Here is a 24,509-nt window from a genome sequence, read left to right as displayed (position 1 = left end):
GTGGAGAGTTATGCAGGAGATGCGTGATTGAAGGCCATAGACTTAGAAGTCACCAGTGTAAAAGTGTTAATCCAAAGTGTAGGAGATATCAGTGTTCCCCAAAGGGAGCGAGGGGGGCTGAGGTGAGGAGCCTGCAAAGGAAACGGGGCTGTGGGATGAGACAGAAATGAGTGTTCCCAAAGCCAGTGAAGGAAACCATTTCCAAGTGGGTGTGGTACGTATGACATGTGACAAATGCTACAGAAAAAGCAATGTGACTGAGGAAATTGGGAAGGTAGTAATGTACCCTGGTAGGGCCCCACAGTTACTTTTATGGGATTTACCCTTCGGAAGCTCCCCTCAGGCTGCTTTGGGAGTGAGCCCTCCCTGTGGCCCAAGGGGAAAGCCAGAGCCCAGCTCTCAGGTCTCCATGTCTCCTACAGGTAGCACTTATGAGGCTGTTTTGGCCCCGGAGAGCCATGTAAGGCCCCTTGGAAGCCTGCTTCTCCAAGGCTTCAAGGGACAGGTGCTGTCAGTAAGGTGTCTCCCAAGGAGCAGCTAAGCCAAAGAGGCAGAAGATGAAGGATTGGAAAGGTTTGTGGCATGGGAAGTTACCACTGCAGCACCCGACCCTTTTGAGCAGAGCCTCCTACTGTTTGCTGTTAACCACAGCTAAGGGTTGGGGATGAGAGCAGAGGACAGAAGCCTGGGTTTTGCCCTCTGGAACTTGTAAAGGACTGTGGCAACACAGCCCCACCCCCCAGGGCCTTGCACTCTGGGTGGCCTGAGAGAACACAAATAAGGTCAGTATTTTCCTCCCAAACATTCTAGACTTTTCCCTTTCCCTTTAGTAACAAGCATGTTTTCATTTCTGCTGCCTCATTCTAAAGGGAACAAAAGCCACCTTAATTGTTATACATCCTTCCCTTGCTGAGTCACCAGCTGCCACTCAGATCTCTGAGCCTATCTCTGTGGGACCAGTCCTGGAGCATTCTACATGCCTGTCTGCTCTCTGCATCCCCAGAGGCAGAACAGGCACAACCTCGGATCCATCCTGCAGCACCTGACCCTTTCTGAGCAGAGCAGTCCTCAAACTCTGGTCCTAGGTAGACACTTTGGATGGCAGCACTCATATCAGTGGGTCATCAGTTTCTCATGGAGAATGTGAATGACTCCAGCCATTTCCGGCTGACTGAAGCTGGGTCCTCCAGGGCCCTGGATCTTGTAGCGTAGGTTTATGGTATTTTGAAGGGATAATCTACTGAGGCTAGATTAAGGAGCAAGCAGCACAGGACTAACTGGCCACTGGCTGATTTGTCATTATTTGTCTTCTCACCTACCATACTCAGTCAAACTTTCAGGCCTTACCAAAAGACACTTTTTAGAACTCATCTGTAAAGTAGAGAAGTCCTCATGAGAACTCTTTTTCGTCCAGTAGCTGCAGCTGTGAAGTATGACCTGGCTTGGCCAGTCAGTTCTCTGGATCCTGTGAAGGGGCCTGTCCAGTGCCAGGGGAAACAAAGAGAAGGCCCATCTTAGGAGCACCAACTCTGACCTAATGCAGACTTAAACTCACAGGAACCTAGAAAGACCTTTCCAAACAAGAGCACAGGAAGGGCCCAGAGGGGCAGGAAACTTGAATGGGAAGTTGGAGAAGGAGGTCCTGTGGGTTTAAAGAATTGCAATGGGCTTTCTAGGGGAGGCTGAATTACAGAAGATTTTGAAGTCAGACACCTAGGTGAGTGCAAGTGAGGCCGAGATCCTTGCTTCTTCTACCCAGTGCAGGGTCTTCCTCTCAAGGTGGATGGATCTGCCTCTCCCTCCCCGAATCTCCTGCCTGCTGCCAGGAACAATTGCCCTCAGAAGCCCAGGGTGTAAGTGGGAAGGCCAGCTTCAGGGATGAGAGCAGCCCCCTGTGTTCACTTCCTAACAACTCCCTCTCTGCTTTCTCCCTGCCAGGACCCAGCTGCCAGCTCCATCTCAGACGGGGACTGTGATGGCCGGGAGGGTGAGTCAGTAGCCATGAATTACAAACCATCCCCGCTTCAAGTAAAGCTGGGTGAGTGGGTCTGGCGGGTAAGAGAGATGTGGGGAGTGGACAAGGTGCTCTGGGCTGGGTCTGCAATGAGGTGCCACAGATAAACCAACTCAGGCTAACTGATTTCAAGCCACCAAGTCATTGGCACTGCCAGGTACCTTGTCTCCTCAAAGGCAACGAAGGAAGTTACGGTTCTCTGCAGGACCCCAAACTCTAGGAGGCCTCTCTGAGGCGAAGATGGCTCCAGTTATTCCAGGGGATAGCTGCAGGGATAAAAGCATGGAACCCCAGAGAGAGGGTTGGAAGTCCCATTAAATACTGGACCAGGCTGAGAAGTTTCCTTAGAGGTGGGGTGTCAGTTGCTATGTCTGAGGGTTAGAAAGAAATGAGGATTCCAAAGCCTAGAAGCTGAGCCCTCTCCACATTCCTTCCTCATCTCATCTGGAGATCTCAGGGACTGACTGGCTCCTGTTTGGGGGAATTTTTCCTTCATTGTTGTTTATTTAGTAAACTCAAATAGTTTCCCCCTTTCCGGGGTCACCTTTCCCTTGGGGTTTTTCTCATGTCAACCTTCTCTTTGAAGTTACTCAGCTCCCAGCCACCGCCCATAGCTCCTGAGCTGCTGTTCCCACTTCACCCTACAGCCAACGCCACCCCTCTCTCTTCAGGAACTAGAGTTTCACTCATCCAGGCTGCATCATATGATAGGCTTTTACCAAAGATTTGGTTTTGTGAAGAGGAATTACAACACAGTACATCCAGGAAAGAGTTTACGATTAAATGCAAGTCATTGCGATCCCTCGAAACTCCTCCACCATCCCTTCCTCCTCAGGCTCTAGCTGCCCACCGTGGCAGACCCCTCAGCAGAGCCCTTACCCGTCTGTGCTAAAACCTTCTCCCACTGCTGGTGCCAGGACTCCTTTTCACATAGTTTTGTTCTTTAATTTTTTTTAACCTTGCTTCTCTCCTTTCAGACCCTACCTAGAGAATCCCTCAGACTGTTTTTCTAAACAAGAGTGCAGTTCTCTCAGTGGAATTTGTTCATTTTCCAAAGACACCAAACTCACACTGCAGTGAGTTTTATATATTATTGTTTAATTTAACAATATAGGTATTTTAACAAGTATAACTTCTTTTACTCTCTCCATCACATTCTCCTCCAAAGATAATCATCCCAAGCTTTTTAAAGTTTCTTTTTTAGTTTTATTTTGTATTTTAACCATTATCTGAAACTTTTGGGGTTTTGTTTTTCAGTTAATGTCTTGGAGCCCCTTCCAATGTCAGTATATAATTATTTCATTCTTTTAAATGGTTGCATAGTAGACTGTAGTTTGGTTTTACCAGTATATTGTTTTCATTTTCACTTTTAAACAATTCCAACATGCTTTTAAAATAACACTTTTTTCCCCTTTGCATCAGATTACCACCAAAGCTCCTCATTTACATTCACAACCTTGTCTGAAAAATCACCATTTTAAGGCAAATTGCACCCCCTAGAGGCTTGGAGTGGTAACGGTAGCGGCTGCCTGCTGAAAAGAGGCAAGGGGAAAAAGCTGGAGTCTGATGAGCAGTCGCAAAAGAAAGAGGGTTGGTGACTGACTGGGAGATGAGAGACTAAAAGACATGGCAGTCAGGGGAAACTCCAGAGTCACAGTAGCTGGCAATTCCCAGCCATCCTTCCTCTGTGGAGCTTGCAGTTATTTTATGACAGCTTTCCCCTAGCATCCCTCTACCAAATAGCTCCTTACCCTCCATTTGAGCTTTACTTGAGATGAGTAGGAAAGGGTCGACAGGCCTCCTCCAGAGCCCACGCAGCCACTGGTAACTATGCCACACACCAGACAGTAGGTCACTGCGTGCCAGCCCCAGAATCTGGTAGGCCCTGGAGCCTCAGAGAACACAGAGGCTGGCAGAGGAATCAGGCTCCCATAGCCTCTTGCCCCTGACCCTGCCAGCCCCATCCTGTCTCTCCCACTCCACAACCTTCGGTGGCTCCTTTTCTTTCCACATTAATCCCAAACTCCTCTATCTGGCATTTAAGGTCATGCCCTGGGTTTGTAATCAGAGCTAGTTCCCAGTCCCTTAGCACAGGACCTGGAACTGGCAACACAGATGTTAATAAATAAATGACTAAATAAATGTATCCTACTTTTTCAACTTATCCTCCTTCCATCTGCACCTCTCCGCCCCATCCAGATCCACACTTTCTATGCTCACTTCTGAATGCATTTTTTGTATACACTATCCCACCTTCTTAGAATACCCTGCTCTTTCTACCTCTCAAGGTATCATCTGTGGTAAGGCCTGAATGTTCCATCCTTCTGCTGCATCCTTCTCTGCCTCTATCCTTTCTCTGGCATCAAGCACACTTACTGATGCTCCACATGGGAGTACAGCTCCTGGAAGACAGGGATCAGCCTCCTTCTGTTGTCCCTCACTATCTGTCTTGGGTTGTACAGGGCCAAGTACTGTTTCCACCAAACAGTAGGGCCTGGAATTGGGATCCCTGCCACAGTTCCTAGAGAAGCAAAGGGTTTCCCAATGGAGGCCCAGCCCAGGCTGTCCCAAGCAGTAAGGTAGGGTGGCCCTGGAGGCAGGACACAGCTTCCTTCCCTTGTTCCCCTGCAGAGAAGCAACGGGAGCTGGCCCGGAAGGGCTCCCTGAAGAATGGCAGTATGGGTAGCCCTGTCATGCAGCAACCCAAGAAGAACAATGTCATGGCCCGGACAAGGTAGAGGCCCCACCCCACCCCACCTGAACCATGACAGCTAGCATGTATCTCTCCTGGTCCTGAGCCTTCCCCCTTCCCTCCTTCCTTAGGTCTAGCTCCTCTCTGAGAGGAGAGAATCTCACAGGGTCCAGGGGGGTGGGGGGAGGGAAGTGGTGGGGCAGGGCCCAAACCAGTCCCTTGCCAGGCTTGTGTGATCCAGTTGCCAATCCAATTCCCCTAATTCTCCACCCAGGCTGGTCGTCCCCAATAAAGGCTATTCTTCACTTGACCAGAGCCCAGATGAGAAGCCACTGGTAGCCCTCGACACTGACAGGTGCGTACAGGGATGTTGGGGCAGCTGGGCAAGCCACAGCAATTTGTATGGACATGGAGTAGACTGTACAGGCCACAACTGTTGTATTGGCAGAATTGAGATGTTCCTTCGACAGCCAGGAGTTCTCCCAGGGAGTAGGATTTTTTACCTGGAGATGGGGAAGGGCAGAGAGAGGAAAAGGGGACTGGCACAGTCTGCCGTGGTCTGGGACAATTGATCCAATGGCTGTCCTGAGAATGGGCCCTGATTCGATGCTTACTGCCCTGTCCCCTGCAAGAGAACAGCCTTACCACTGGGAACATACCTGGCTGACCAGGACTTTGGGAAACCCAACAAGCCAGGGTAATTTGAGCCTAGCTAAAAAGGGGGAGGGTTGGGGGAAATCTCTATTTAGGAGGTTAAAGGTAACAGTTCATTTAGAAAGGTGGGGCTAGGGAACCTGTCTTAAAACTGCATTTGCACAGCAAGAGCAGTTTTTATTTAGACCGTGCTGTTTATTTGGAAGTGTGGGAGAGGGGTCGGTATTGACTGATGGGGATGGGGATGCAGGGAGTTTTCTACTTAATTTCTGGAAATCACTTCCCCTCTGTCCTCTTTCCTACATGGCTAGCGATGATGACTTTGACATGTCCAGATATTCCTCCTCTGGTTACTCCTCTGCTGAGGTGAGGCCCCACCCATCCCACCCTAGACTCACCCCTCCTCCTGGGAGAAGGGATAAGACCAAGGCCAAATCACACCGGAAGAGAGCTATGAGCAAAGCTAGACAGAGGTCCTGTGGGAGCGGCAGGGACTTAACGGGGTGTGGCCTGGGATGGCAGAGTCTGAAAACAGATGAGGTGGCCAGACTCTGGCCTCAAGTTAGTGGATGCTGGGGTTAGGGGTGGGACTTCAGCCCAGGGCTGAAATAGAATGCAGCATGAAAAACAGGCAACACTTTATGAAGATGGACTTGAAATAGGGGCAGGGCCTTGAGAGAGGCAGGACCTGAGGTGGGAAGTGGCCATTAGAATGGGATGGGGTGTGTCACAAGGAAGTGCCTGTAAAGAAAACCAGGCCAGAACTGAATTAGTGGTGAAGCCAGGGATTTCATAGAGGTCTGGGATGGGATGGCTCTGGGGGTTGAAGGCCTGGGGATGCCACCAGGCTGCGGTTGGTGCCTCTGGGTCGCCCTGAGCCTGACCTCCCTCCCCTTTGTCTACAGCAGATCAACCAAGATTTGAACATCCAGCTGCTGAAGGATGGCTACCGGTTAGATGAGATCCCCGATGACGAGGACCTGGACCTCATTCCCCCCAAGTCCGTGAACCCCACCTGCATGTGCTGCCAGGCCACGTCCTCCACTGCCTGCCATATTCAGTAGCGGGTAGGGCTGCCACAGTCAGCGGAGCTGGGCCACTGTGGGCCAGGTTAGACAGGGCAGGGGCCGACCCCTCCCCTGCTCCTCTGCCTGCCCCCCGGTCCTGCGTCCCCTACAGCCACCAACCTCGTAAAAGTCATTGCTTCCTCCTATGGTAGGACGTGTACCTCTGTGTGTTCATGGAGCCGGAGAAACCAAAACCGGGTCTCTCTCCACCCCAGGGGCTGAGGAGGGGAAGGGGCTGTTTGTTCAGTTACTTGGGGGACTTTGCCCAGCACCTGTCCACCTCCCCAAAGCTGCAGTCCAGTGGGGGAGTGGGGGGCTGGACAGCAGGGAGGCCAACAGTAGTCAAGGGGGGAGAGGGATTGAAGCCAGGGGCTTGGCCCCACTCCAGTGAAGCCATGAATCCTCCAGCCCAGTAAGGAAAAGGGCTTTGAGGGAGAGAGGCCCAGGGCAGTGGGGCAGGGCCCAGTACCTTAGAGCCCCCTCCAGCACCCCCTGCCAGCCCGTGTACCTATTTGCATTTCTCCCCTCATGTCCAGATGGGAAGCCTGGCAAAGTTGCCCAGTGGAATATTGTCCCCCACCTATCAGATCACTGCCTTCTTCCTCACTTTGCTCTATTCACCCCTTCCTCCCTTGTTCTCTTAGTTGAAGGTAAAGTGGGTCTTAGAGACAGGCCAGAACTTGGGATGGTTGGGGTGATATGATGATCTGTTCTCACTGGCCCCCTAAGCAATTCATCCCTCCCGCACATCCACACACACAGTTTCTGTTCATTGGCCTCTGTCCCAGGCTGGAAGCAGGAGGTAAGGCAGGCCTCGAATGCCTCATTCTCATCTCAATCTAGCCTAAGATTTTAGATCTTTCTCCCCAGTAAGAATATTCAAGGAAGCAAGCTTAGGAGAACACTGTGGCCACATGTGTGTGGTAGGGAGAGCTTGGCTGAAGGTGTGTGTGCCTAAAGCTGTCAGGGTGTGTTTCTGTGTCTCTGGGTTGGGCCTGTCTAAATACCTGTTTCTGTCAGAGATGGTAAGGAAGTGACTGTGTGGTCTGCTGACCGTGTGAGAGGCTGTGCAGCAGTGCAGGGGACTGAGAACCCTGCACTGGGGGTCAGAAGCCTGGGTTCTAGTCCCAGCTCTGACACTGTCCCTGTGGTCTTCAGCAAGTCACTTGTGATCACTGGGCTTCAACCATAAAATGAGCAGCGTTTGAAATTATTAATGTTCTGGAGGAATTTTTCATAGGGTATCTGTGGAGGTGTAGAGGGAGCTCTCTGTGTGTCTTTGAGTACACCTAGGGGGCTTCCTTAGTTGTATGTCCGTGTGAAAGGAGAGGGGGAAGGTCTACGGGACCTGCGTATGTCTGAGTGCAGGCAGATTTATTTGGGAATGTGCGTGTGTGTCTATGAATGTGCGGGGGTGGTACATAGTATGTATGTGAATATATATAGCGTATGTGGCTATATGAGGTGGCTATGAGTCAGAATGTGTGTATTACTGCTTCTGCTGCCATTGCTGGAGGGGGAAGATGCCAGAAAAGCTGATGATAAAAATCGAGATGGAGGAGGTGATCAAGGCCCTCCCTTGGGACTGGGCAATATAGACCTGCCCCCATATGAAGAAAAGGGAAAGCACAGCTAAGACCTTTCAGGTCTATGCCTCACAAACCACATATCCTGGGGCCAGGGTATATACCCACCGTTCTTCAATGCTGTCATCCCACAGCCCCTTCTCTGGATGCCATTCCTGGGAGGTGGGACCGGGAAGGGAGAGAGGGTAATGAGAGGAAAGAGTAAGGCTGCTAGCTTAGGAAGGGTAGCAGCGCTCCCTGCACCATACCCAAGGGCTGCCAGCTTCAAAGTGCTGAGATGCAGCTCTCCACCCTCAATTCCTCCAACCCACCCCCTACCTCCTCTAGTACAGTGGCCCTGGTTAGATGGTGAGAAAATGCCAAAGGGAGGCAAGGACAGAGACAGTACCTGTGGGGCTCACAAGGCCCATACCAGCCCCCATCTGTGCCCATCTCTCCCACACTGGTCAGATCCCTACACCCTGTCATCTGGGCCCTAGAGCCAAGCCTTCTACTACTGTCACCACCACCTGGGCTCCTCGACTCACCCTTCGAGAGCATGGGTACCTCCTCTTTTCCAGACAGGGCTGCCTCCAGGGCTCATTTAGACTGCCACCTTTGCTGCTGATTTCCTGTATGACTGTGGCCCTCTGGCCCTGAGGAATCAGGGAAAGCTCCCTTTTCACAGGACATGCCTAGTTTCCTGGCAGGCAAGGGTTTCTAACTAAAGCAGTATACAAGTGGTGGGGACAGGTAGAAAGCTGGCAGCCAGCACCTTCTGGGTCTAGGAAGTGTCTTGGAGGATGAAGGGGAGGACTTGAGGCCTTAGCTTGCCCCCTGCCACCCTTCCCCCTTGTAGATACTGCCTTAACACTCCCTCTACCCTCAGCTCTGGCTGCCGCCCAGCCAGGTTTCTCCGCGCTCACTAATTTATTTCCAGGAAGGTGTGTGGAAGACATGAGCCGTGTATAATATTTTTTTTAACATTTCCATCGCAGTATTGACCATCATCCTTGATTGTGTATCGTGTAACACAAATAATGATATTAAAAGCATCAAACAAGCCAGCCTCAGCTCCCTACCTGGGGTGTGGGCAAGGGGCACATGGGCTGGGAAGGGGAGAAAACTGATCCTCTAAATGTACATTTCACTCTACCTCCATTCATGGGTTCCCAGGCCAGGCCTGCCACTGACCAGCTGCATGACCCTCTGTGAATCACTTGACCCCTCAGAACCTCCCTGTCTCTTTATCAAAGCGAGAAGCTTGGCCTAGATCTCCAGGGGCCTATGAACTCTTGGAAACTGGGCTCTGTTTAGAGGCTTGAGGGAGGAAGAGGCTGGAAGTAGGGAGAGAATCGGCCTCCTCACATCCCCAGGGCAGGGACTAAGCCAGGTGATATCATAATGGGCATTGCCCACCCTGGAGAGGGAAGCGGGGTGGGGCAGGAGCAGGAAGGCTGTGGGAGAGGGATGTTGAGAAACCCTCCACAGGAGTTGGGGTCACAGCAGCTAGGGGCACCTGCTGGGCTAGAGGTGCGGGCTGTCTGGGAGAGGGGATGGTCACTGATGGTTTGTGAGGAGCCCTTGGGAGGTAGAGCCCACCACGGCACTCCCTAAACCCCACCATGTTCCTCTTCTCCCAAAAGACCAAGACCCCCATCAGCACCTACACTGACTCCTACAGGGCTCCTACCTCCATCAAGGAGGTCTATAAGGACCCACCTCTGTGGGCCTGGGAAGCCAACAAGTTTGTGACCCCGGTAAGTAGAAGTTGGGGGGACAGGCCAGTGTGTATGGCCATGCCTGTCTGGGTGAACAGCTATGGTTGTCATTATGTTTGTAATTATTTGTAGCTTTGTATGTGTGTTTTTTATTCTTTTGCCTAGGTGTGGAATTTATAATAATATATAAAATAGTACAAGATCCTGCCTCCATGGTGCCCTACTACACCAAGGTAGGAGATGGAAAGAGTTAGATAATAATCAAGAAATTAACAAGACATTTATAAATTATCGAAAGCACTATAAAAGGAATAGAGTAATGGAAATGGAACGTAACCAGAGACAGCTACTTAGATAGAGAGGTCACAGAAGACCTAGACGAGAGACCTAGATGACAGCCGCATGAGGAGCTGAAAGAGTTCCAGGCAGAACAGTCAGGAAGTGCAAAGGTACTGAGGGTGCCAGTGGGATATGCCAGAAAATGTGCAGTCGGCACGTTTTCATGCATGTGTATCACAGTTTCCTTGTAAATATTCTGTACTTGAAGACAGGTAGCCAAGTGTGTCTGTGCAGCTTGCACAAAATGGAGATATTTGTGAACCTAACTGTGACTGCCTAAGGGAATTTAACTGTGTGCACCATCCAACAAACTTTGTTGGGGATCTACACGTGCCAGGCACAATGTGGATACAACAATGAAGGGCCCTACCCTGCCTTTCAGGAACTGTCAGCAAACAAATGAACTAAGTAGGGTTGTGTGTGGAACAGCAGAGGCATGGGCGCTGGTATAAGAGCTGGGAAGGGGAGAGCATTCCTGGAACTTGAAGGGCAGGTCTACTAAGAGAGCGAGGGGGAGGGGCTTCCAGCAGAGGAAAGTCAGAAGAAAGGGTGGCCTGCGGGCAGAGACCCACCGGGAACTGAGAACTGCTGGAGCTCAGGGAGAGGCTTGCCCTACCATAACAGAGGAACCTGCACCACAGAGGGCCTCAGGCTGGGTTAAGCAACCAGGACATAATGCTCCAGGTTTTTGAATCTGTGAGTGATGAGATTGTGAGTTATGCCACTCTGACTACAGTGGCAGGAGATTGGAGGGGCTGGGGCTGAGGGCAGGAAGCCCAGTGAGATTGGAGAGGATGAGGGAGGGGGACATAGGTGAGAGACAAGGAGACAGTGAAAGGGGACTTTGTTGGATGAAAGAGAATTTTTGTTCTTTTTAATTTATTTTTAAATTACAGCTGACATATCCTCCACTTTGATTGGCAGTCCTAATTATAGGCAAGAATTTTAAAAATAATTTTTATAATTATAAAATAAATATAGGCTCTATGCAGAACGTGGTGATAACTCAAAGAGACACAAAGAAAAAACCTATAATCTCACTACCCAAAATAACCACTGTTAATTTATTATTACATGCTCTCTTAGGAAGCAAATATTTTTATGAAAAAGGTGTCATTGTATACTAATATTTTTAATCTTGCAGGTTTTTTGATACATAGCCATATATCAGGTCACTTTTCTTGTCCAAAATATTTTATAATTTTAATGACTTCAGGTATTTTATGAATGTACCAAAATATATTTTAAAAGTCATATATTATTGGAAATTTAGAGTATTCATATAATTTTGCTAGTACAAAATTATCTTTGTATATGTTACCTGTTCCCTAAGGATAAGTTCCTAGATATTAAATTGTTAGAAGAAAAGACATGCACATTTTAAAAACTTTTGATATACACTTCAAATTGCTGTAAAAAGGTTTGTAATAATTTATGTGCCCGCCAGCAAAATATGAGAGTGCCTGCCTGCTCGTCATACTCAATAGAAGGAAATTTTAAGAAACAGTCAACATAACTTGGTCACCATCAGAATATAAAGAAGAGGGAAAAAATTAGGATGATTCCTGACTTTGGGGCTCTGGTGCCTGGAGGAACGGAGTGCTGCTAATTGAGATCTGGCATCACAGATCATAGAGATCTGGAGTTCATTTGGGACAGAAATAATGGAGAACTTTCAGGAAAAGATTTCTGGTGGATAGTTGGTTATAATTAACTCTGATTGGCAGTCCTAATTATAAATTATAATTAGCTCTGAAGTAAAAGGAAGATGTTAGGGCTCCAGATAGAGATTTTTAAATCATCAGTACACAGGTGGTATCTGCAGTCATAGGGATGAATGGGATTTGCCAAGGAAGGGTAAGAAAATGGCCAATATTTAAGGGGCAGGTAAAGGAAGAAGAGCCATAAAAGGAGACAGAGTGATAGGAGGAAGGTCAAAGAGAAACCAATCAACATAGCATTGTTAGACAACGGTCAGTATCAAATGCTGCTGACAAAGAAAGGAATCTCTTGGATGTAGTAACCTGGCCAGAGAGCTTCAGTGGGTAGAGAGGAGTGAAAGCCAAACAGCAGTGAATTAAAAATGAAGGAAAGTCTTCAGTTTCTGGCAGAATGGTGGCTCAGAAACTCTGAAAGGCCCTCCTGCTTCAAAACAGCAAGGTCCTGCATAAAAATTAATTTTTATTTTGTTTTGGACTCTCATGAAGGTGAGTGGTAAATGTACTTAGAAAACAGAATTGCCCTGAAGTCAAATGCCAATATCAGTGCCACCAGCAGGAGTGCCTTAAGCCAGCTGCAAGGTGAGGAACTAAACCCAGAAATTCCAAACTGAACCAGAAAGTTCAGTAACCTCTGGTTTCCTGTTCCACAGCGCACTCGCACACACACACACTTGTATATATGCTTTCATGGTGAAAAATATCTTCAGCATATGTTTCTAGATATCCTTCAGAGTAAAGTCACAATTAAGAGATATAAGAAAACAAACCACCATCCACAGCCAGCAGAAACAACAGACTTAAACTTCCAAAGACTTCAGATATTGGAATTAACAGTTAAATAATATAAAATAATTTATTTTGAATTTTTCAAAATAAAATGTGAAATTTTGAAAATGAGCAAATAAAAAGAGATTATATATTTAAAATACCAGACAAATGTAAAGGAGAACTGAATGGGAATCTTAAAAATAAAAACTGTATGTGTTAAAACCAAATATTCACCTGGGATAGTGAATGGGTTAAAGAACAGGGTAGACACAGCTTAAGAGTATCAGTGAAATGAAAGACAAAATGAAAGAAAATGTCCAGAATGCAGCACTGAGAGACAAAGAGAAAATATGAAATAAACATTAAGCAATACGAAAGATAGAAGGAGAAGATCCATACACATCTACTTGGAGTCCCAAAAGGAAAGAAGAGAAAGAATAGGCATTGTCTGAAAAGGAAAAAGCTCTGAATTTTCCAGGACTAATGAAGGAAATGAATCCACAGTTGCAGAATGAAGAGAATGAATTCCACATTTAGGTACCTCACTGTGAACACAACACCAGCTCAAGAGATGACCTTAAAAACAGAGAAAAATTGTTTTCCAAGTGTCCTCCTTTCAGGAACAAAATAAAGAAGAAAGATAAATATATTTCCAGGCAAACAAAAAATAAAATGTTTACTACCATCAGACCTATAGTAAAGAAAATTCTAAAGGACATACTTTGGGTAGAACAAAAATTATCACAAAAAGGACAGTCTGAGATGTGAAAAGAAATAGTGAGCTAAGAAACTGGCAAAGGAGATAAATTTAAGCAAATAATTATAGAAAATAATTATAATGACTTTTATTTTGCAAAATTTATATAAAAAAACAAAATATTGGAAAATAATATGAGGTTAGTTGTATATTGGAAAATAGTATCATGTAAGATGCAAGGATAGGAAAGGAATAAAACTTGTCATTTACAGATGATACAGTTGTGTATATAGAATCTACAAATTATTAGAATAAGAATTTAGAAAATTGGATTAATATAAAGTCAATCACAATCACATCTTTACATCAACAAATATTTAGGAAGCATAATTTAAAATACACATATTATTCTAGCAATAAAATAAAAGAAATTTGTGCAAACTGTATAAATGATATTATAAAACTGAATATTTAAAAAAATTCTTAAATGGAGAGATATCACATGCTTGTGGATAGGAAAAGTCACTAAAATAATCTCAAGATCTTTTTCAAGAATTTGACAAGCTGTTTCTAAAATTTATAGACAAGATCAGAGGCTCAAGAAATAGCTAAAACACATTGAAAGAAGGAGATTGCCTATCATATATTAATATTTATTACCAAACTACATAAATTATTACCAAACTATAAAAGCATACTATTACTGTATGGATAGGCAAATTCGTTAATGAAATAAAACATCAGAATTGGAACCATGCATATTTGGAGACAATATCCAACAGAGTTTACTGAAAGTAAAGATATGGGAAAAGATATATCAGGCTTGACATCACAAATTTGTGGGAGAAGATGGGTACTCAGTGGGACAATTTGTTATCCATATAAACAAAACTAAAATTGATCACTAACTCCCACTAAACCCCAAAAGCAATACCTGAGAGACTGAAGACTTAAATAAGGGAAGTAAAGCTACAGCTTTTAGAAAAAAAGGTAAGATCTTATCTCCTTATCTTAGAGTGTGAATATATTTCTTAAATCACAAAAGCACTACATAAGAGATTAATAAGTTCAACTATGTTAAAATTAAGAACTTGTGTTCATCAAAAGATTTCACAGACAAAATGAAGATACAAGCCACAAGCAGAGAATATCTTTGCAACATGTGACTGACAAAGGAGTAGTATATAGAATATATAAAGAACTGTGGACTTCCACCAAGATGGAGGCATAGGTGGAAACACTGTGCCTTCTCCCACAACCAAGTTTGACTACAACAAATGTTTGGAGAACAAAGACACAGCCAAAGAACAGAAAATTGAATTATACGGAAGTCCGACAACAATGAACCCGTTCAACTGGGATGGTAAGAGGGGCGGAGCCAGCAGCGGAACAGGAAAGACCCCCAGACCTAGGCACGCAAGTAGCCCAGACCCAGTCAGGGTTTGGAGCAGACTGACCGCGGTCACACATTCACACACAGTGAGATGGACCACCCAGGTCCCAGGGGGAGAACCCAGTGGTGCAGGGCTGACGACAGTGGCACACTCGCGTGCAGTGGGACAAAACGCGTGGGCCCTGGTGATGGTGGCAGCTGCAGCACCTGTGGGGGCCGAGGTTGGAGGTGGCAGACGGGACACCATTGCTCCTCTTTGACCCCGCCCCCACATATAGCGTCACAACCCAGCGATTGAGTTGCCCTGCTCTGGTGAACACCTAGGGCTCCAATCCTGCTAAGTAACAGGCATGAACAGCCCAAAAGATGGCGCAAGAAGAACTCAAAGTCCCAGAGCCAATAACTCTAAGCGACCAACAGATTGCCAGCCTCTCAGAAGCACAGTTTAAGACACTGTTTATCAGGATGCTCACAGAACTGGTTGATTATAGTCACAAATTAGAGGAACATATGAAGGCTAAACTAATTGAAATGAAGGGAGATGCACAGGAAACCAATAGTGATGGAAAGGAAACTGGGACTCAAATCAATGGAATGGACCAGAAGGAAGAACGAAACATCCAACCAGAAAGGAATCAAGAAATGAGAATTCAGAAAAATGAGGAGAGGCTTAGGAACCTCCAGGACATCTTTAAACGTTCCAACATCCGGATTATAGGGGTACAAGAAGGGGGAAAGAAACAGCCACGAGTGGAAAACTTATTTGAACAGATAACAAAGGAGATCTTCCCCAGTCTGGCAAAGGAAATAGACTTCCAGGAAATCCAGGAAGCTCAGAGAGTCCCAAAGAAGTTGGACCCAAGAAAGAACACACCAAGGCACATCATAATTACATTAGCCGAGATTAAAATGAAGGAGAGAATCCTAGAAGCGGCAAGAGATAAGGGGACAGTCACCTACAAAGGAGTTCCCATCAGACTCTCAGCGGATTTCTCAAAAGAGACCTTACAGGCAAGAAGGGGCTGGAAAGAAGTATTCCAAGTCATGAAATCCAAAGACCTAGAGCCAAGATTGCTTTATCCAGCAAAGCTTTCATTTAGAATGGAAGGACAGATAAAGTGCTTCTCAGATAAGGTCAAGTTCAAGGAGTTCATCATCACCAAGCCCTTATTACATGAAATGCTAAAGGGACTTATATAAGAAAAAAGATGAAAAATATTAACAGTGAAAGGACAGCAAACTCACAGTTATTAACAACCACACCTAAAACAAAAGCAAACCAAGAGGACAGCTAGATCAGGAGTGGAACCATAGAAATGAAGAACACATGGAGGGTTAGCAACAGGGGAGTGGGAGGAGGAGAAGTGGGGAGAAGGTACAGAAAATAGCATAGACAGTAGGTAGAAAATAGATAGGGGGAGGGCAAGAATAGTAGGGGAAATATAGAATCTAAAGAACTTGAGACATGTGGTTATAAACTAAGGGGGGGGAGAATGGTGGGGGAGGGAGTATGCAGGTGGCGGGGAATGAAGGGGGGAATAGAACAACTGTAATGTTATAATCAATAAAATATATTTAAAACAAAAAAAAGTTTTTAATTTTTATGAAGTAAAAAAAAAAACTGTAAGTCTCTGAGTTAAATTTAAACACATGTCTGTATTGACTCCCTCCTGAAACTCTCAACTACAGTAAATGGATATTTAAGACATAAACTCTCAAGAATTGTGAGAAAGAAGAGACATGGCAACAAAATTTCAGAAAGTAGGAAGTATGATAGATAAGTAGTAACTGACTCTGCAAATCTGAGAAAGCTAAATCTGAAGTCAACAGTGGGAAACAAAAGACATAAGTCAATGTTAAAGTACAGAATTTTCACAAGCTTCAGACGTTATTATAATAAATACAAGGCTTCTCTGGAACTGAATATGGAAGAGGACCAAGGCTAAAAGGATGATTTGCAAACTGTTTAAGAAGCAGTTGATGGGATGACTGCCCATCTCATCTCTGTGAAAGTCAGAAGGCTTATTTTTTGGTGAGGATCTCAGGACTGGGGATATCAAGCCCAATTGAAGGCAAGGTACCATATTGAAAACAGGTGAACCTCGGCATACTGAATGGTAAAACCTTCAGCAGCGTTCTTGTCCACTGTTTCTCAGAACACTGGCAGCTAGGTCACTACCCTCAGGCCAAAGATTGCAAGAGTCCCTCCGGAAAGATATGATCAGCCCAAGAGGAAAGACCTACAGATACAGTGGGCAAAAAATAGCCAGATCATCCTACAATGAGGCTCATGACGGACAAAGTCCACCCACAGCTCAGAGCTTCCAATAAGCTTTTTAAATCCTATGCATAAAGATGAGCAGACAATCAAAGGTTATAGACATGTGAGGAAGGCCTGAATGGAAAAAGTGATCTCTGTGATTTCCTCTAAATGACTGTCTTTGCAAATATGTGTCCATGCCTGAGTGTGTATGTAAAGATGTACGTTTGCAAGTATGTCTATGAGTGTATCTGGGTACAAAGATCTATGTGTATGTGTGTAAAGTTTGGGGGTGGGGTGGGGTGGTGACAAGTCATAGGACTCCTCCACCTATATGGAATATAACTGGGCAGGATCCGCCCACAGAACAAAACCTCCGCTGGCACAGAGGATCCAAGAAGCCCCTTAACTGAGGAGTTTTCAAGGTGGACTCATCCCTGGAGACCCAGGGGCAGCAAGGTCTCATCCCTGGCCAAGAGAACCCTCTCCTCTTTAATGCAATGTGGGTGGCAGGGTCACCATCCCAGCCCCTTGCTGCCTGCTATGAGGAAATCCATTCTGGGGTCTAACTTTGCTGGGTGTCCTGCCCCTGTGACCCAATTGCCTTTTCATACTAGCTGCCTACAGTCACCTACGGGCCCACAACTAACTTGACATTCTGCCTTCAGCTGAGGACAAAGGAGCCCCAAAGGGAGGTCTTGATCGGAGATTCCACAGATCTAGCCCAACAAGGAATGATGGGATAAGATGAAGTGAACTCCAAAAAGCAGAGGGGCCTAGGGCCTGAACCAAGGTCAGGATAGGATGAGGACCAAGGAAAATGAGTGTCAGGGTCAAGGGTATCAAGATCAGAACCACTTCAGTAGCAGAAGCCCCTCCAGTCCCATTCTCCTTCAAGCTGTCAGGTTTCAAGGGAACCCTCCCTGTCAAAAACACCTACACAAGGTAGCCAGCTCCCAGGGCAGCCAGCCTTTCCTGAAGCTTAAGATTATACCAGGGGCCTCGTCCTCTGTTGGGGGTGATCCACCAGGCCCTGCTCTAGGTAGCTCTGCCTTTAAAGAACTCAGTCAATAGGAGATCAGAATAGGAAATGAAAATATCATTAAATGCCTGGCTCTCAGCCCCAGCCTTGGATGGAAAGAAAAGAAAAGTGTAATTTGAATAAGAGAACTATGAAGAGGGCCCAAGACTGGCATGGTGATCCCTTTAGCATAGGGAGGGGTATTAGGACACTGACCAGGGCTGACCTTCTCAATAGGGGCTGGATCTAAGTCCAATTGGACCCAAGGCTGGAGTCTCTGTGTACCTAGCCATTTCCTTCCCTCTTCCCTTGCACAGGGCCTGACTCAGACCAGGCAGCGCCACGTGAATCCTGAAGCCCTGCAGAAGATGGTCAAATGTGCTGTGCGGGACTATAGCTATAAGAGTTCCATACCAGGCCACCCCTACTTGCCTGAGAAATACTGGCTCTCTCAAGAGGAAGGTAGGGCCTCACTCCTCACCAACTCTGACCTCATTCAATGACCCCAACAATGACCCCCCACCTGAATCTAACTTGAATCTTGACCACCCTGATCATACATTGGTCTCCCACCCATGACCTAGGCTTCTTCTCCAGTGACGCCTGCTCCAGCTTGACTCCCAACCACCTAACCTGACCTGAGACTGACCCTGGAGGTGATTCAGGCCCTATCTTTTGGGAGCTCCTTGTCTGTTGCATTTGCATTTGTCTGCTTCCAGAGAACTAGAAGAATAAGATACTGATCTTACTCTTAGAGAGATAGAATATTCACCTCCTCCAAACAAGTCCAATTGCCATCTCCTCTTATCTTCTTTTTTTTTTAAAGATTTTATTTATTTCTCTTTGGAGGGGAAGGGAAGGAGAGAAGGAGAGAAACATCAGTGTATGGTTGCCTCTCGTGAGTTCCCTGCTGGGAACTGGCCTACAACCCAGGCATGTGCCCTGACTGGGAATCGAACCGCGATTGTGTGGTTCGCAGGCCCGTGCTCAATCCACTGAGCTACACCAGCCAGGGCTCCTCTCATCTTCTTAATGACCCTGTTCCATCAAGTTCTCCATCTCTGCTGCATCCCTCTTCCCGCCACACCTCTTTCCCTCTTCCTGGAAGCCTTTTCCACTATCTTCCTGCCTAAAAATTCTCTCTTCCCCCTCCCCCTTCATAAACAAGATTCTCAGAAACAGTCTATGCTCCCTGTTTCTATCTACTTCCTCACTCCTTCTTATACTTGATGAGAAACGATCTGTCTCATTTGATTAGGCGTTAATGGTTTTTCACTCTGTACTTCCAGAAGAGTATAGTTTTGTCTCATTCACAGATATGCCCTCTCCATCTAGAACAGCACAAGGCTTCACAGGTATTTGTTGAATGAACTGGTGACAACTCTTCATCCAGTTGAAATTGGGGGTCTGCATCTTCTACACTCAGACATTAAAACTGTTCTTGTGTGGTTTTAACTACCCCATCCACCAGACTTCAATCTTTACCTTATGAGACCTCCCCTATGCGTTTCACTCTCTGACCACTCTCTACTTCTTGAAACTCCTTCCTTCCCCAGCTTCTCTGATGCCTCAATTTCCTGGGTGTCTTGTCCACTCATTCTAGAAACACGAGGTTCCTCAGGATACTAATCTGAGCCTTCTTCTCTCCTTACCCCTCTCCTGAGACCATTTTGTCTAATCCACGTCTTTAATTACAACCCCAAGTCTTCATTTCTAGCCTTGGCTTCTCATCCAAATTCTATTCTCCATCTGGCTATGGTCATCTTTACCTGAAGGTCCCAAACAGCCCAAACTCAGCATGTGCAACCTACCAAACCAGAACTCCAAATCCGAATACCCTGCCCCATACATGCACCTGCTCCTCCTCAAGGGCTCCTCGACCTCCATTCCTGATGTCTCTCTCTCACATGCGTTCTTTCAAACTGTTAGGGGAGTGGATCACAGAGGGCCTTGCTGGGCAGACTCAGGTTATTGGGTGGATGGGGCTTTGAAGGGTTTTATGTAGGGAAGTGTCTTGGTCAGATTTCCATCTGTGAAAACTGCCAAAGCTTCTATGTAGGGTTTGGGTTGTAGGATTTAAAGATGAGGTAGGAAGACCAGTAGGCTAATAGAATAATAGTTTTCTAAGCCCTATGTGTTTTACATATGTTCATTTCAATCTCACAACAACCCTATGAAGTAAAAGGCAAAAGATTTATATGATCTGAAGAGAAACCAGAGTATACAACCCTATGAAGTAAATAGTACTATTACCTCATTTAAAAAATGAGGAAATAGATATAAGTGAAATTAACTCAGTGAAGGTCACACACAGTAAATATCTGCAGAGATAAAATCTGAAGCCAAGCAGTCTACCTGCGGAGTCTCTCCTATCAATCAAGACATTATATAGTCTCCTGGTTGAGGCACTGCATGGACACAGGGGAGATCATGAGAGACTAAAAGGGAGGATGATTCAAGTGATTTTAAGGAGGCAGAATAAGCGAACTTTGGAGACTGGTTGTGGAAGATGAGACATAGGGAGGAACTGGGAGGAGGGCCAGTTTCCAGGTTGGTTCTATTAGAGAGGGTGATGCCAGTGTGAGAGTGATCAGCTCAAAGGATCCAGACCCCGCTCAAAAGCAAGTCTTAGGTAGAAAATGGGCTACATCTCACTAAGAAAAGTGTAGGCCAAGCTGGGCTTTGACTGGCCTGAGGGAAATCAGTGGGGGTCCAGTTTTGTGCTGGGAATCAGAGGAGAAACATTTTGGGAGTCTCAGATCCTGGGAGGGAGTAAGGAGTAACACTGTCTTATTCTCCACCCCTATAATCAAGCAGACAAATGCCACCCCAACTACTTATGTAGTGACTGGTGTAACACATGGAGAATGGGACCTTACCACTGCACTGGCTGGAACAAGTATACCACATGCCTTCCCCGGCTGCCTAAGGTATCTACTGTGCCCAGCACAGATGGGGTCTTGGACGCACACACACACACCCACACATCCACCTCCCAAACCACAGCGACTGATAATTCACCATTAATTACTCATGCCTTTCCCATCAAAAATGATCGAGGGCTCTTTCCCATGTGTGAAATTAGGGTTTGCATTTTCTAGAAGACAAAGGAACCCAGGAGTGGAGCTGTGCTAGGGCCCTGGGTCCCAGTCTCTGGGCAGGTTCTAAGGGGACACGGTTAGTGTGCACTCCTTGATGTGCCGCCTTTCCGAAGCTTGCCACCCAGCTCCTTCCCAACACGTTGGGCCAGAGAGTCAGTGATTGGCTGAGTCTCCCTGCTCTACCCTCCCTTCCTTTGTGATGTAAGCAAGGACGAAAGGAGGGAGAATAAGGCCACTCTTCAGCAGTGACGATAAATATAGGAGAGTCTTTCAAGGAGAGAGGAAGGAATCCAGCGGCAGCGCCAGAACTAAGAGAAGAGAACACGTGAGAGGCTCTGAGACCAGAGCGAGGGTTCTCACCTGTAGGCTGATAGCTGAACCTTTTTGAATCCAAACTTCCTCAAGAATCAGAACTTTTCACAAGTTCCCCCAGGTGATTCTGATGGGCAGGCAATATTGAAAATACACCTATTAGAGACACCGAAAAAAAATTTTAAAAGAGAGAAACCAGAGATAGAGCTACACAGAGTCAGCTAGACAAAGAGGGGGAAAATCAAAAGCAAACGCTGAGGCAGGACTGTCAGAGGTTCGGGTCCCCACGCCGGGTCCCACTAGTTTCACTCCCTTCTCCCTCCCCACCCCAAGTAGGCGGAGTAAACGCGTTGCCCGGCAACAACTCTAAACACTCAGAGCCAGGGGGAGACGGGAGCACGTGGATGAAGTGCCAGGGATCGGGGGCGGCCTGTTACTGGTCTGCGTGTTCTGGGAGGGAGAACCCCCCCCAAACAGGGTCCTTGTGGGGTCAGAGCGTGAGGTAGCCTCCTGTGTGTCATTTCCAGGAGGCCGGGATGGAGACAGTAGTTCGCGGCATGCCGTTGGAGTACCCCCCTAAGCCAGAGCGACTCAATGCCTATGGTACCGGATGGCGAGGTGGTGGAAGGGAACGGGTGGCGGGAAACCAGAAAGAGAGTGGGGTGAGGACCCGTGCGACGGGGTGGAGGCCTAGGGCCCTGGAGAGGGTGTGACCCTGTCTCTATCTGTCAACCTGTTTTTGTCTCCATCTCTTCCTGTCTCTCACCCTGCCCCTTCCCATTCTTGTGACCGTCTGGGTCTGCCGGTCTGGGGACCTGCGGGCCCAGAGCGCGAGGTGGTGGTGAACATGTTGAACTCGCTGTCACGGAACCAACCACTGCCGCAAATCACGCCCCGATGCGGGTGCGCAGACCCGCTGCCGGGCCGCCTGCCCTTCCAGGGTTATGAAAGTGCTTGCTCCGGCCGCCACTACTGTCTGCGCGGGATGGACTACTGCGTCACCGGGGCACCCTGCAACGAATGCCGCCTACGGCCTCTGTGTCCAGTGCAGCCGACTGTAAGGTTCGCAGGGCCTCGCCCTGCTCAGCCGGGCCGTGCCCCCAAACGATCCAGGTCCCGGAGTCCAGCCTTCCCCCTGGCTGCAAGCTTTCTATCCCCCCCCCACCACCACCACCACCACTTCTAGCCTTGACCTGCCTCTACACCAGGCCCCACCCCACTCCATCCTGCTAGGCTCCCTTACTGGGTCCCGCCGTATCCTGCCCTCCGGCTCCACGGTCTGAATGGACCGCTGAAGCGGGAGAACCTGCAGGAAGATTCCAAGTTTCTGTCTCTCCAGAACTGTGCTCAAGGCCAACTTGGCTCCTGTATCTGTTCTGGAGGCCTCGCCTAAGGATTTTGATAAGAAACCTTGCACATCAGTCACATCCCCTCCCCACGCCCTCCAGCCCCATTCCCTACCCCGACACCCGGCCCTAGGGACGTGTTCTCAGAAGTGTCCTTTATTCCTGGGCCTGGGATCACGGTCAGTAATGGGCAGGGTTATTGCCCAGTGCCGACTGGATTACCATAACAGCCCCGGCCTCCTTGCACCACCTCCAGATGTAGACAGCCTCGCTTGTTACTGCTGAAAAAACTGAGGCCCGAGTACCCAGTTGCAGCCGACTGTAGCACAGCCTTCTCTCTGCACCCGGCGGCAGACAAGGAGCGCTGAACCTGGGAAAACAGCCATGTCCACATCAGTCTATACAGTTGTGCAGGAGTGTTCCCGAACCCTGTCCCTGATCCCATGGTGATGCCCTCTGCTCCTCCCTAGGCAGAGAGAAACTGATTCCTTGCACGAGACTGGGTCTTACCCCTTACGAGGGCAGGGGGGAGAGAAAGTGCCTGAGCCTCAGAAATGTCACCCCGTCGATAGTGTGGAGTAATTGCCGTCCCATGCGAAAATCCGGGAACTCTCAGGTTCTCAACGACCCTCCCTAGAGTCCAGCATGTTGCACAGCCCAGTCTGGGTGTGGAAATGAGGCCTTATGGGGAGAGGGACTTCCGGGTATCTTCCCAGAGGTGATGTTTCCATGGTTTCTTGAAGGGCCAGGAGGCCTGAGGGGAGAATCTCTAAGCCGTAGGACTGACTCCTGAAGCTGGGAGTCCCGTTCTGGGCTGGAGGGTAGGGGAAAATCAAAAGGCCTGACCACTCCCAGCCTACCGCTTCCTCCTCCAGGAGTGTATCGCCGTGCGCACACCGGCCCGGAATGCAATGTGCTGTTATAACTCCCCTGCCACCGTACTACCCATGTCCGAATCTTAGGTAAGTCTGGAGCCCACCCGCAAATACACACACACACACACACACACACACACACACACACACACACAGAGGCTGTTGTCTTGGTGCGGCGGGGAACTCGGGGGTTCGTTAGGGTGGAAACTGTCCGCTGCGATGCACTGACTGGAAGGTACCACCAGGGGGCGCTAGTGCCATGGGGAAGTGAAAACTGGCAAGGAAATGGAGAACCCCATGAGGGCCGGGAGGTCTGCATTAAGCGGTTACAGGTTGGCAATTGCACTTAGAATCAAGAGATCAACGCTTTAAGTAGAGGGTAAGAAATCAATGTTAGGGAGCAGGTATTGGAAATCAAAAATTTGAAGGTAGAAATCTGAGGTCAATGTTAGACCAGCATTAGGGGTAAAATGTTGAGATAAGGTTAGCATTGACATTGAAAATTGGAATCAGACGGATGAGGGTCCAAAAGGACTGGTCCATCTCTCCTCACAGGTGGGACACAAGTCATTTTAAGAAGACCGGTGCTGCCCAGAGAAACAACTATGTTGTCCACCCTGAATTTGTGTCCGAAACCTCTGACTACCGCTGTTGGTAGAGCCTGAGCCAGGGGAGGTTGAGCAATAAATAAACTTTTCACCCCATAGGCTGCCTCCTGTGTTCTCACCCAGCAAGATCTGTCAGGCAGGAAACATTCACTCAGGCCTCTGCCAAGCCCCCTAAACTAAGACGCAGATTCTCAAAGACAACCTGCCCTGAGCTCTCCCCACCCCCATCATCTCAATACTTACCTTAGGTGCCCTTGAGTGCCCTCCTGACACACTATATCCACCTGGTGTCCTCATTTCCTCCAATCCAGAGCCCAAACTATGAGGTCCGCCTAGCCATGCAGGGAGCGCCCTC

At 47.6% G+C, this 24,509-nt stretch overlaps 2 protein-coding genes across 10 annotated transcripts in view; both read left to right on the top strand.

Moving 5' to 3' along the window:
* FAM219A (family with sequence similarity 219 member A) overlaps positions 1 to 9,055 on the top strand; it is a 57,615-nt gene extending 48,560 nt beyond the window's left edge. For 2 of the 8 annotated variants that reach the window (XM_037035781.1, XM_037035778.1), the window contains 5 exons: positions 1,939 to 2,038; positions 4,646 to 4,748; positions 4,981 to 5,061; positions 5,672 to 5,726; positions 6,269 to 9,055. In XM_037035781.1, the coding sequence (XP_036891676.1) occupies positions 1,939 to 2,038; positions 4,646 to 4,748; positions 4,981 to 5,061; positions 5,672 to 5,726; positions 6,269 to 6,424 (495 nt within the window). In that variant the 3' untranslated portion in view covers positions 6,425 to 9,055. Of the gene's footprint in view, positions 1 to 1,938; positions 2,039 to 4,645; positions 4,749 to 4,980; positions 5,062 to 5,671; positions 5,727 to 6,265 lie in introns of all 8 variants that reach the window. The other 6 variants (XM_037035785.1, XM_037035783.1, XM_037035779.1 and 3 more) reach the window with 3 other exon arrangements.
* A 547-nt stretch (positions 9,056 to 9,602) lies between these two features.
* On the top strand, positions 9,603 to 24,250 carry SPMIP6 (sperm microtubule inner protein 6). 2 transcript variants are annotated; one of them, XM_037035812.1, is made up of 7 exons: positions 9,603 to 9,752; positions 18,230 to 18,374; positions 20,727 to 20,842; positions 21,853 to 21,928; positions 22,153 to 22,387; positions 23,547 to 23,633; positions 24,102 to 24,250. In XM_037035812.1, exons 1-7 carry the CDS (start codon positions 9,618 to 9,620, stop codon positions 24,202 to 24,204), a joined length of 897 nt encoding a protein of 298 aa, XP_036891707.1. In that variant the 5' UTR covers positions 9,603 to 9,617; the 3' UTR covers positions 24,205 to 24,250. The 2 variants fall into 2 exon arrangements, with proteins under 2 accessions (XP_036891707.1, XP_036891708.1); XM_037035813.1 differs by lacking the exons at positions 9,603 to 9,752; positions 18,230 to 18,374; positions 20,727 to 20,842 and adding an exon at positions 21,696 to 21,764.
* The last annotated feature ends 259 nt before the right edge of the window (positions 24,251 to 24,509 follow it).

This window comes from Sturnira hondurensis, unplaced genomic scaffold (genome assembly GCF_014824575.4).
Source record: "Sturnira hondurensis isolate 20B ecotype Veracruz unplaced genomic scaffold, ASM1482457v3 Scaffold0022566, whole genome shotgun sequence".
Taxonomy (NCBI): Eukaryota; Metazoa; Chordata; class Mammalia; order Chiroptera; family Phyllostomidae; genus Sturnira; species Sturnira hondurensis.
Note: the sequence above shows the minus strand (reverse complement) of the source record. Positions and strands in the feature narration are given on the sequence as shown.

Excerpts from the sequence above, each read along its gene's own strand:
- SPMIP6 (XM_037035812.1), top strand. The coding sequence starts at position 9,618 with ATGTTCCTCTTCTCCCAAAAGACCAAGACCCCCATCAGCACCTACACT. Across the intron at positions 18,375-20,726 it reads CTGGCTCTCTCAAGAGGAAG|CAGACAAATGCCACCCCAAC; the intron begins GTAGGGCCTCAC and ends CCTATAATCAAG. Across the intron at positions 21,929-22,152 it reads AGAGCGACTCAATGCCTATG|AGCGCGAGGTGGTGGTGAAC; the intron begins GTACCGGATGGC and ends CTGCGGGCCCAG.